The sequence below is a fragment of the Protopterus annectens genome, chromosome 8.part1 (genome assembly GCF_019279795.1).
Source record: "Protopterus annectens isolate FY-2018-M chromosome 8.part1, PAN1.0, whole genome shotgun sequence".
Taxonomy (NCBI): Eukaryota; Metazoa; Chordata; order Ceratodontiformes; family Protopteridae; genus Protopterus; species Protopterus annectens.
In genome coordinates, this window is record NC_056742.1 from 536,563,148 (window position 1) to 536,576,389 (window position 13,242).

A 13,242-nucleotide genomic window follows, 5' to 3' on the forward strand; every position below is an offset into this window, starting at 1 on the left:
CACTTGAAAATGACTGACCAAACACTGCCTTTTCTTTGTTTCCCCTTACACGTTGTTTTCCTTTGTACCTGCTTAGCATTCCCCCTTACCAGTCTTCAGCGTATTTGTTCCCAAGTGCTAACTGCACAGACATGTCCAACTCAATCACAGAGAGATGGTCTGTGCCTTAGAGGCATGCTAGTCATAATGTGAAAGTTGTCATATTTACACATTCTACTGGACTGCTAATAAATTCTGTGCTTCCTGAGCTTAGATTATTTCAGTACCCCAAAAATCATGGTGGAACTCAGCCCACTAAAAGGAAGCTACCTCTCCCTCCACTAAGGTGGACAAGCTGGAACCAGCCTCTGAATTCCAACATCCCTGCACAACTTAACTCATGTGTCCTACCCAAGAACAAAAACTCTAACCCTAATCCTAGAGCTAAATCAAACCCCATCCCTAACACTAAAAAAGTCACAGACATACCTTAAATAAACCCTTGTGCAAACATTAACCCCAACCCCAGATTTACCCCTCCTACTACTACACACACACACACACAAAACACCAAAGCATTCAGTATAAAGAATGTATAAATGTTCTGTATAAAGAATCAAGATAGAAGTACTAAACATTCAACAAATCCAAAATATATTTGATATATCAAATGCAGATTGGTTAGTACTTCAAAGCATACTATCACATGCTCAAGATCTACATAGAAAAATCCTTAATTCTTCCTATAAGACTAGCCCTATTCTTCTTATAAGTCTTGCGTTTGAAGTTATAAACAGCAACAATAATTGAACAAACCTAATCTCAAAAATATACAAAATTTTGATAAATTATAAAACTAGCCCCAATTTAAAATTTTGGAATTTTATAACAAGAGGATATCAAACTAATCAGTCAACTGAAAGCAAATCTAATCTCCTGTGCTCTATTAATTCAACATTCAATTTACAAGTGTGTAGAATATATACTTGAAAATGTATACACAGAGCATTTATCACACCTGATAAATTAGCCAAATTCAACTCACTCGAAAACATCACTTGCTGGAGATGCTCACCAATATGTGAAGCAGACTGGATACATGTTTTTTTTATGAATGTATTAATATTGAGAAATTCTGGGAAGAAATCATTGCATTTCTTCAAGCTATCTTCACATATTATTTTGTTTTAACCAAATCTCTAATTTTTCTGAATGTTAATGACACTACAGAAATGAGTAAAAAAGACTTATACCTACTTTGGTCCATACTAGCTGTGGCAAGGAAACGTATAACAAGAAAATGGAAGTCATCAGAAGAACCCACTTTGGAAGAATTCTTGAGATTGATGGAAGAAACAGCATTACTAGAAATTAAGGTTAAAAAACTGAGAATTTCCCCTAAAATCTGGATTAACAATCCTTGGGAAAAAATCTTGCTCTTACTGAGACACTAAAAATGGACCCAGACTGACTTTTAATATGTAACTTGTATATTTTTATTGATTAAATTTTAAATGTTCCTTTATTTTTTCTACATTACTTGTTCAGGCCAACTGTACATAGTATATATAAAAGGCTATAATATTTGTTTACACTGATGACTGTAATGTTAAATATTAATATATATGGAAAATAATACAAAATATTTCAGAGAAAAAAAAAAGGAACTTGGGAGGAGGAGGAATCAAAGTCAGCAATGGAAAGCTCTAAATCCTGTAACCCAAAATATCTGTTGCTGAAAAGGGCTCAGAACAGACTTTTTGAGACTTAAAGTGAACCCCAGAATACTGAGCAGAAGCATAGTGTACTCGACATTGTGAAGCAGAAGCTGTTGAGAGTCAGCTTGAATCAGAAGATTACAGACATAAAGGAAAATCTGAACTCCTTTAAGTCTGCAGAAGGCTACTGCTGGGGACAGACCGTTGGGTAAAGACTCTGAGAGCTGTAGAGAGTCCAAAAGGCAAAGCAGGGAACTGATAATATGACGAAGACACAGAGAAACGTAAGAATAGGAATGTGAAGTTAGGCATTTTTCTGATTCAGAGACACCTGAAGAAGTTATAGAGGAAGCAGATGTTGGAGAGACATCTTGAACGACAAACACCTTCCTGGGAAGCAGGAACATTCTGGAATAAAACCCTTTGCCCTGTTGATAAGGTGGAACAGGTTGAATGTTTTTTTCACCAAACGGTCTTGAGGAATTGAAGGAAAGTGAAGAAGTTGGCAAAGAGGAGGTTGGAAAATACCTGAAAAGGGAGGAAAGGATTTCCATACCATGTAGCTGCCTTTCTGAATAATGGAAAGCACCCAGGAATATGTGATGTTTTGTTGCCAAACTGGAAAAAAAAACAGATTCAGTCTGAGTGAAAGATGAATCTGGCCAAGGAGCAGATGTGGTTGAATGTCAAACAGAGGCAGATTTGAAGAAGAAGGTTTTTGACCCTTTGTACCCTGAGAAGGCTTATCAGAAAAAATTCTTTTGGAAGATCTCTTATCTCTGGGAGGCTACCTTTGCTGCCTATGCACAAAGAAAGATTTAGACAGCTAATTCCTCTGAAATTTAGGAATGGGAGAAAGGAAGATACAAGTCCTGCATGTGATTATCTAAGGCAGAGTCCAATAAATTACTCTTAATGTCTTCAGGAAGGGACTACAGCCTTAACCAGGACTACGTCCTCATAACAGATCCTGATGCAGCCACCCTAGAAGGGGCATCAGCAGCATCATAACTGCATTTAGTAGATAATAAGCTACTTAGAATGCAGAACTCAAAAGGAAAAAGGCAGAAGTCAGCTTCTGAATCAGGAATATCAGACAGAACACCCCCAAGCTGACAAAGAAAGTACAGTTTTGTACCTACCATAAATGTAGATGTTCGAGGATCCACATTGCTGCAGTCCTAACTATTGGGTAGTCCGCTGTCCAGTCGGCCCGAATACCAAAGTATATGGCTGACGTCGGTCAGGGCGCATTAGACTGACGTCAGTACGTCAGGGTACTAATGCGCATGACCGACGTCATATCCTCAGTCTTTTCTTGCCCCAGATGTCAGAAGACCCTAAAAAGACAAGGCCTAATATACCTACACCAAAAATATGTATAATATATACAAAATCATCAGCATATAACCTCACCTACACAACCACCCCTAAACACAGAAGGGAAGGAGGGAGGTAAATTGGACTGCAGCAATGTGGATCCTCGAACATCTACATTTATGGTAGGTACAAAACTGTACTATGTTCTTCGTTCCACATTGCTGCAGTCCTAACTATTGGGTAGAATCCCAAAGCAGAGGTAAGGGAGGCTGGCAAATCATAAAGAAGCAGGAGCTGACAACATGCCTTGCAAAATAGCTGTGGCAAAACCAGCCCTAGACTTAGAGTAGAGAGGAAGGTGATAATGCTTAGAGAAAGTATGCACGTAGCAAGTAGCTGCCTCCAAAATATCCTTAGTTGCCACCCCCCTTAGAAATGCTGTTGAAGTGGCAGTAGCCCTAGTGGAATGAGGCCTAATCCCAGCTGGAATCTCCTTGCCATGATGGGAATAACAAAATGCAATGCAAAACCCAATCCACCTAGAAATAGTTTGTTTTGACACAGGCTTGCCCTGCGAACTCAAAGCAAAAGAAACAAACAACTGCTGAGACTGCCTAAAATCCTTAGTCCTGCTCAAATAATAACGCAATTGCCTGTGCACATCTAAAGTGTGCAAAATCTTTTCCCCTTTATTTTGGGGATCTGCATAAAAAGTGGGCAAATGAATAGTTTGGTTTAAAGCCACACTAGAAACCACCTTAGGCATAAAAGAAGGATTAGTACGTAATGATACCCTATCCTTATGAAAAATCAAAAAAGGCTCAACCGCCATAAGGGCCTGTAACTCAGAAACCCTTCTTGCAGAAGTAATAGCCAACAAAAAAGCAGTCTTCCATGACAAGTATTTCAGTTCAGCAGTAGCTGCAGGCTCAAAAGGTTGTAGAGTAAGTTTCTCCAACACAAAATTGAGATCCCAAGCAGGAGTAGGAGCTCTACGTGGGGGTCTTATATTCTTTGCCCTCTAAGAAATTGCTTGAACAAAGGATGTGAAAACAATGGTGGGTCACAATCATAGTGAGCTGAAATTGCTGCAGCATGAATCTTAATGGAAGAGAAAGACAAACCTTTGTCCAATAACTCAGTAAGATATTGAAGAGCCACACTCAAATTAGGCTCTGAAATCTCCAAATTCTTTGCTGCAGTCCAAAATAAAAATCTCTTCCATTTTTCTGCGTACACTTTCCTTGTACTAGGTCTTCTGGCTTCCATAATCACATTTAAAACTTGTTGAGGAAGTTGAGACCTGCTGTCTTTCAAAACAGAATATGCCAGGCTGTTAGATGAAGAGAGTGAAGCTTGACATTGAGCAGACGACCGTCCTTCTGAGACAACAGATGTGGAATCAAGGGTAAAGGCCATGGAGGCTTCTTTACCAGACTCCTCAGTAATGGGTACCAGTGCTGCGAGGCCAATCTGGAGCTATTAAAATCATCCTTGGCTTGTCTTGTCTGACCTTTAGAAGCACCTTTGGAAGAAGAGGCAGAGGTGGAAACGCATACACATGAAGATTTTTCCAACTGAAAGAAAGAGCATCCACTTTCCAAGCTGTGTGATGAAACCTCTTTGTGCAAAACTTTGGCAGCTGGTGGTTCAGTGGAGAAGCGAACAGATCTATGTCTGGAGTTCCCCAGGACACTGTCAACTTTTGAAATACATGAAGATCCAGTTTCCACTCGTGGGGATCCATGATTTGTCTGCTTAACACATCTGCTAAGTAGTTCTGTGCTCGGCAGAAACCTTGCCTGAAGAGTTAGTTGCAAGCTGAGCGCAGTCTCCCATAAAATCATTGCTTGCCTGCACAATGGGTAAGAATGTGTTCCCCCTTGTTTGTTGATGTACCACATGACAGTTGTGTTGTCTGTTAGAATCAACACCTGCCCTGGAAGAAGTAACTCCTTGAAAGCCATTAATGCAAACTGGACTGCTAACATCTCCTTCATGTTGATATGTAGATGCTGTAGTCTGGCAGGCCACTTGTCTTGTATCCACTTTCCATTTAGATGAGCTCCCCAAGCAATGTCCGAGGCATCTGTCGTTAAAATCTGACTCGCCTCTGGCCGGGTCACAGAGAGTCCCTTGTTTAGGTGACATTCCTGAGCCCACCACAAAAATTCTTTTTGAAGGCAAGGTATTATTTGAATGACAGTGTCCAAATCCTGGCAGTGCTGTGTCCATACATTTTGAGATACCATTGTAGCTTCCTCATATGCAGTTTGGCATTGGGAAGCACCAGAATACAAGATGCCATGAACCCTAATGCTTGAAGGACTGTCCTTGCAGTCAGCACGGACTGATGAGATAGTTGATGGAAGTAAAGTGATAGACTCTTTTGTTTGTCCGGGGTTAAAAGGCCATCTGGGCTGCTGTATTCAGTCTCACACCCAGAAAGCACATGTCTTGAGAGGGTACTAGACTGGACTTTATTTCGTTCACAGAATACCCTAGGCATCTTAGCACTGCTATAACATATTCCAGATGCTGTAGAAGGTCTTCCTTTTCTTGAGCCAGAATCAGGCAGTCGTCCAAGTAAGGATAGATTTGAATTCCTTGTAGCCTGAAGTAAGCTATCACTGGAGCCAGAACCTTTGTGAATACTCTGGGCAGTAGATAAGCCAAAGGGCAATGCAGAGAACTGATAATGAGAATTTCCAGCTCGAAACGCAGATACTTCCTGCAACTTAGTCTTATAGGCACATGAAGGTAAGCTTCCTTGAGATCTAAAGTTACCATCCAGTGATCTTTGCCCAGCAGAGGTAAAAGCTGTTGTAACGTCAACATCTTGAACTTGGGAATGTCCAGATAAGTGTTGAGGATAGATAAATCCAAAATTGGTCTCCACGTGTTCCCCTTCTTTGGTACTAGGAACAGGCGAGAATAAAATCCTAGGCCCCTTTGTGATACAGGGACTGGCTGAATGGCCCCTATTTGGAGTAACTGAGAAATTTGCTTGTGAGCCTCTTTCCTTTGTGGAGGAGGAACGTCTGGCATGCCTTTGAAAGGGGCAATGTATGGAAATAAAACCTGTAACCGTGGTGAATGATATCCAACACCCATCTGTCTTGAGTAATTAAATCCCAATTTTCTTTGAAAAGAGACAGTCTTCCTCCCAAAGGAGCTGCCAGGCGAGAATCTACTGGCAGCTGAAAAGGTAGGTCATTGGGTCTGTTTACGAAAGGACTGACCCTGCCCTCACCAGAAGTCTGAGCAGGTGAACTCCTGTTCTAGGCCTAAAAGAACCTTGAGCTCTGCCCCTACCACGTCTAGACCTACCCCTAGACTGGGAATCATAAGCAGGATATGTCCATCCCTTAGTAGGCCAATTTCTACTAAACTTGGTGGCTGCACCTGCAAAAATCTTTAACAGTTTGCATAGACTTAGCTTTGTCCTCCATTTTCTTTAAAACTGCTTCCACAGGTGAACCAAACAACACATCAGACTGTAAAGGAGCATCCAAATTCCTTGTCTTAACATGCTCAGCTAAATTCTGATCCCTCAACCAGGCATGCCTGCGAAGAACAGAACTAGTGGCAGCCACCCTCGAGGAGGCCTGTACAGCATCAAAACCACATTGCAAAGAATGCTTACCCACTTGTTCAGACACATGAACTAAATCCAGCAACTCTTTACACTCAATACCTTCTGCCAAAGCATCCACCTTAGATTTCAATTGTGAAAGGAGATAATTTTGATATTTTAGCATGTGAAACTGACAATTCAACGCCCTCATGGCTAAAGTGGAAGAAGTATACACTTTCTTTCCCCATCTATCCAAAGCCCTAGCCTCTTTATCAGTGGGAACAGGGTTTTTAACAACAGAGGCCTTAACACCTTTAGGTCCCTGAGAAACAGTCTCCGGGTCTGCCCTAGGACTCTTAAAAGATACTTATGAGCTTCAGGCACCCTATAGTACCTATCAGGTTTAACAGGAGCAGGAGGCAAGGAATCAGGGTTCAGGGAAGCCTCTGCAAAAACATCTTCTACCACATTCAACAGAGGAGGTATAGCTAAGGGCCTATGCTGGGGTAAAAACAAGAATTTCCTAAGCCTTTTCCTAGAATCAGAGTAATCTTGGCCTTCCCATTTAAAATGCTCCCTCATGGAATGCAGAGTCTCTGAAAATGAGAAATCCTCAGGAGGAGAAGCTGTAGGAGTGGAATCATCCACATCAGAATCAGAATAAGGAGGATACTCCTGCAAGTCTTCCGCAGAAGACTCAGAAGCCTCTGAACACTGTTCAAAACTCTCAAACTCAGGTTCCACCCTAGGCCTCTTATCAGGGGGGGGCATAGAACCTCTAATCAGAGTAATTAAATCTTCTGCCATTTTAAGCATATGTTTCTTAGGCACAGAACCTGAAGTGCTAGGAGAAGCCCCCACTGAAGCTAAACTTGGCCTACCTCTCAAAGAAGGTTTGGAAACAGAAGGAGAGGCTCTAACTACCTTGGGAAGAGAGGGAAGAACAGTTACCTGAGAAGCCCCTCAGCCTGGCCTGCCTCCTGAGAAGGCACATCCTGCAATAGTAAAGTCTCTGCCTGAGACTCCAAGAAACTCCTGGCAAAACCTCTGGCTCCACTGAGCCTTCTAAAGAACCGACGTCCAAGACTGTCGGTTCATCAACTCTAGGCTTCGCTGTTTTGTCCTTGCGCTTTTTGACTAAGCGGGCCGGAGCCTCCGGCGGCATTTTATAATTGCAACGCTTCCCAAACACTAACCTGGCACAGTCTAACCTTCTCTTAATAGTGCGTTTGTTAAATCTAGCACAAGAGCGGCATCCAACAACGTCGTGCTCAGGCCCTAAACAAGGTATACACAAGGTATGGTAATCCCTATGAGGTATCTGTTTCCCACAAGAAATACAGTTATTCACTTTTTCTGACATCCGGTTAAATACTGAGGCAAGAAAAACCAAAATGTTCCCAACGGGGTACTTAGCCAACTTTGATTCGGTCTGAAACTCCGGCTTCAGAAAATTTCAGAACGCCAACCTGCACTCGCAAAACTGCTTCTGCATCGGACCATGCGGCAAAAAAGACTAAGGATATGACGTCGGTCATGCGCATTAGTACCCTGACGTACTGACGTCAGTCTAATGCACCCTGACCGACGTCAGCCATATACTTTGGTATTCGGGCCGACTGGACAGCGGACTACCCAATAGTTAGGACTGCAGCAATGTGGAACGAAGAACATCAACCAGAACAAAGCTTGTCATAAGGGTCTGGCAGCTTATGGCTCTGATCTTAACTGTTCATAGCCTTTATCAGAGGATAAAAGTTTGGAAGAGGACAGTAACCTTGAAGGCTTATCTAGAGAGATCACTTCAGGTTTAGAAAAAGGGCTTTTATATAGAAATATTTCAGCCTCCGGTACTGTACAGAACCTGTCAGGTTTCTTTAGAGCAACATGAACAATAACGTGCAGACCAAACTCAAAATGTAGTGTTTGGACTGGTGGCAAAGAAAGTACAGTTGTGTACCTACCATAAACGTAGATGTTCGAGTGTACTCACTGTTGCAGTCATTACACTTGGGTTATCCTGCTGGCAGGCTACCCGCAGTTGGCCAGAATTCCAAAGTCTAGGTCCGGCGCCGGTTGCTGTCGCCTCTTCCCTGACGTCAGTGCACCAGGGGTATAAAAGATGCAGCCAACGCCATTTTCTTCAGTTTTTCTTGCCCCAGATGTCAGGTGCCCCCAAATAGGTAGGCTAAAAAAAAATATGCCAAGAAGCATGCATGTACTAAAATAAACATTACCTTCATCTACAAGCAAATACACCACATAGGTTGTATAAAATAGAGAAGTACAGAAAAGTCCAAGCAAAGAAAAGGGGGATGGTGGGTGGGTAACCTGGACTGCAACAGTGAATACACTCGAACATCTACATTTATGGTAGGTACACAACTGTACTATGTTCATCGTGTTTCACTGTTGCAGCCATTACACTTGGGTTGAATCCCAAAGCTGAGGTTGGGTGGCTGGGCCTAAATAGGAGGAGAGGCTACAAGGCCTTGCAGAACTGCAGTGGCAAAGCCTGCTCTGGATTTAGAGTAGAGAGGTAAGTGGTAGTGCTTGGTGAAAGTGTGCACTGAACTCCAGGTTGCAGCCTCTAAAATGTCTTTGGTTGGTACTCCTCTGTGGAAGGCTGCTGAAGTGGCTGCTGCTCTGGTTGAATGTGGCCTAATGCCCTTAGGCACTGGTTTGCCATGTTGTGAATAGCAGAAACAAATGCAGTGTCCTATCCATTTTGAAATAGTCTGTTTTGAGATAGGCTTTCCTTGTGATCCTGCAGCATAAGCTACAAACAGTTGCTCAGTTTTTCTGAAAGCTTTTGTTTTGTCCAAACAGAAGCGTAGCTCTGCAGCTTTTGCATGCCACACAAAAATAGACAAAGACTCCGCAAGATAGGAAGTGGAAGAGTGTAAGTTAGTCTGCAAAAATTCTGTCTGCAAAGCAGCTTTAATTACTGTGGCGGAAATCCTAGATGTGAAGAAGGATGGAGTTCTTAATTCATGTACAAGTTAACAATTTTTTTGATGCAGCACAAATCTATTTGTCAGCACAGAGAATAATTCAAACACACACATCGCATCAGGACTGTAACCCCATTCAACACACACTGAAATGCACATACTCTACCAGCAGTTATCAAAAGAAATAAATATCTAATGGCAAAAACTGTCAGAACATTAAACTTGACTCTGAAGATGAATTAATGTATCTATTTCTCCCTGGCTCAAAGAACTGAGGCTAGCTCCCTCCTTGCAGTGCTGATGACTGACTGACCCTCCTGGGTCACATGAAGTCTGCAAGGAGGGACTCCCTCTATTTCTCAAAAAAAATTTGACTCCAGTAACACAGCCACTTCACATGCTTTACCCGTATGCAGGGAATTCTGTGAAGACAAAAATAAATGAAATTATAACAAAAGTTCAATGTTTTCACCATACCAGTGCTCCTCTTTTACTAAACTGTTAGTGGCAAATGAGGGGAAAAAATTACGCAAAGCATTTTAGAATGATTACCTCGAATGGCATATGCTACGTAGGTATTAGACACGGCAATAAGGTTTCCATAATAATACTTCTTCTCCCACTCGTATTTTGCTACTGGTTGTATTTTTACCTATGAAACAGGAAAAAAATTAATTTCAAATGCACCTGAACACATAAAATAAGAACTGAATCAAATGCTAAACAATGATGCAACAGATTACTGTTCATTTCAGGCAAGCAAAATTAAGGCAAAATCATTTAAATGGATTACAAGAAAAAAGCTTGCCATATTTTACAAACCACTGAGTCAGATTAGCATATTTGCTCATTTGTCACATAAGAATCTAAGTCACCATGTAACAAAGATGACATATTTCTTGCAGTACATTACATTTGGTTATGTCACTGGTTTCTTTTCTTGTGAAGACAGTGGCAGTCAGGCTAGTTCCAGAGTATTATTTGTTTTAAGGCAAATCCTGGTCAGTCAGCAACACAGCCAAGTGCAAAAGAACTTTCCCATCCTCCCACTCTATTCTTGCTTTCTTAAACTTAGTGTATACCTTGCTGTCCACCCTTACAATAAAGTTAACCACATAACTCTCTCCCCTTTTACTGGTTGTTGTCAGTAAGCATAAACATATCATTTGGTGAAGTATTTTCCCTTTAAGCTACTTGCCCTTTCATTCTATCCACACAGCCACAATACAGTGTCTACCGAGCCAATCTGTGTTGTGTATCCACACAGCCACAGTACTGTGTCTACCGAGCTGATCTGTGTTGTGTAGCCACACAGCCACAATACACTGTCTACCAAGCCAATCTGTGTTGTGTATCCACACAGCCACAATACAGCGTCTACCTAGCCAATCTGTGTTGCGTATTCACACAGCCACAGTACTGTGTCTACCGAGCCGATCTGTGTTGCGGATCCACACGGATCTAAGACTGTTGAACGAAAGTTCAACAGTCTGAATCCACCATCACCGAACACACTTTAACGAAAGCGCTTTCATTAAAGTGTGTTTAAAAAAAAAAAACAACACTAAATCTACTTTTACGCAGGGGGCAAGCCCCCCTGCACCCCCCACATCCCCCTACTTTAATATTCTCACTCAGAGATGGCACTACAGTGGGGAAAAGGGAATTTTCCCTTATCCACACTGTACTATGACCAGCACAACAGGCACACTAACACGAAAATGCTGCTTCAGTGAAAAGCATTTTCATGTAAGTATGCCTGCCCATTTGCAATTCAGTAAAAAGTGCATTTGTGCAAGAGTCCTAGACCCATCCACACAGCCACAGTACAGTGTCTACCGAGCCGATCTGTGTTGTACATTCACACAGCCACAGTACAGTGTCTACTGAGACAATCTGTGTTGTGTAGCCACACAGCCACAATACAGTATCTACCAAGCCAATCTGTGTTGCTGTTCTAAACTTGGAAGCTCGTCAGCTGCCTGCCCTTACTATAAATTTCTCTTTGGTAGCTCTTCATGGAACTAGGATGCCATCTCTTCAGTTTCTTTTAATATATGCTTTTTTCAGTTAAAAATTCTAATTAACCTCCAAAAGTTAGAAGTATTGTTAGCCATCCATTCTGGCATTACTAATGTATTGCGCGTTTCCCTGAACGGAAGTTAAAATATTACATTCTAGGTGCCACAAAATGTTGCAATAAGTTTAGACTGGTTCATATGGTGGGTGGGTTTTCCACAGAGGACGGTTCCTCTGGTTTCCTGCAAAATAGGGAATACCAATAGGGACGGTTCTTCTGGGTCCCTCCAAAAAACAGAAAGTACAGTTTTGTACCTATCATAAATGTAGATGTTCGAGTGTTCACACTGCTGCAGTCATCACACTTGGGATATCCTGCCGTCAGGCGGTCCCGCAGTCGGCCAGAGTTCCAAAGGCTTGGTCCGGCATCGGTTGCTGTCGCTTCTTCCCTGATGTCAGTGCACCAGGGGTATAAAAGATGCATCCAACGCCATTTTCTTCAGTTTTTCTTGCCCCAGATGTCAGGTGCCCCTAAGTGGGTAGGCAATACATATTGCTAATCAAAAATATACATATAAAATAAAAACAATACCTTCAGTTACCAGCAAATACACCCCAAAGGTTGTATAGGATAGAAGGGTATAGGTAAGTCCAGCTAGTTCAGAGGGGATGGAGGGAGGGTAACCTGGACTGCAGCAGTGTGAACACTCGAACATCTACATTTATGGTAGGTACAAAACTGTACTATGTTCATCGTGTTACACTGCTGCAGTCATCACACTTGGGTTGAATCCCAAAGCTAAGTTTGGGTGGATGGTCTATAAAGAGTTAGGACTGGCTAAGAGGCCCTGCAGAACTGCAGTGGCAAATCCTGCTCTGGATTTAAAGTAAAGAGGCAGGTGGTAATGCTTGGTGAAGGTGTGCACTGAATTCCAAGTTGCAGCCTCCAAAATTTCCTTGGTAGGTACTCCTTTGAGAAAGGCTGCTGAAGTGGCTGTTGACCTGGTGGAATGAGGCCTAATGTTATTAGGGACTGATTTTCCATGCTGTGTGTAGCAGTACTGAATACAGTGTCCTATCCATTTGGATATAGTCTGCTTTGAGATAGCCTTGCCTTGTGATCCTGCAACATATGCTACAAACAGTTGATCAGTTTTCCTGAAAGCTTTTGTTTTGTCCAAGCAGAAGCGTAGCTGCCTGTGTATGTCCAAAGAATGTAGAAGTTTCTCCCCTTTATTTTGGGGGTTTGGATAAAAAGTAGGCAAATCGATGGTTTGGTTAAGAGCCACACTAGATACCACCTTTGGCATGAAGGTAGGGTTTGTCCATAAAGATAACCTATCCTGATGAAAAATTATAAAAGGTTCCACTGTCATTAATGCCTGTAGCTCTGAGACACTGAAGTTACTGCCAGGAGCAGAGCTGTTTTCCATGATAAAAACTTTAGATCGGCTACATTGGCTGGATCAAAAGGTGGGTCAGTTTTTCCAAAACGAAACTGAGGTCCTAAGTTGGTGTTGGTGCTCTCTGGGGCAGTCTTATGTTTTTAGCCCCTCTGAAGTACTGCTTTAGCAAGGGATGAGAGAATAAAGGAGGATCCGTGTTGTAATGTGCAAAAATGGCAGAGGCGTGAATCTTAATTGATGAAAAGGATAGGCCTCTGTCCAGCATCTCA

At 42.1% G+C, this 13,242-nt stretch overlaps 1 protein-coding gene across 1 annotated transcript in view; it reads right to left on the reverse strand.

Annotated features, from left to right (window-relative positions):
• The window catches only part of EDC4 (enhancer of mRNA decapping 4), a 2,017,057-nt gene that overhangs the window by 1,664,808 nt on the left and 339,007 nt on the right, over positions 1-13,242 (reverse strand). Inside the window, exon 4 of the mRNA XM_044082055.1 lies at positions 10,101-10,200. Within this exon, the coding sequence (XP_043937990.1) occupies positions 10,101-10,200 (100 nt within the window). The remainder of the gene's footprint in view (positions 1-10,100; positions 10,201-13,242) is intronic.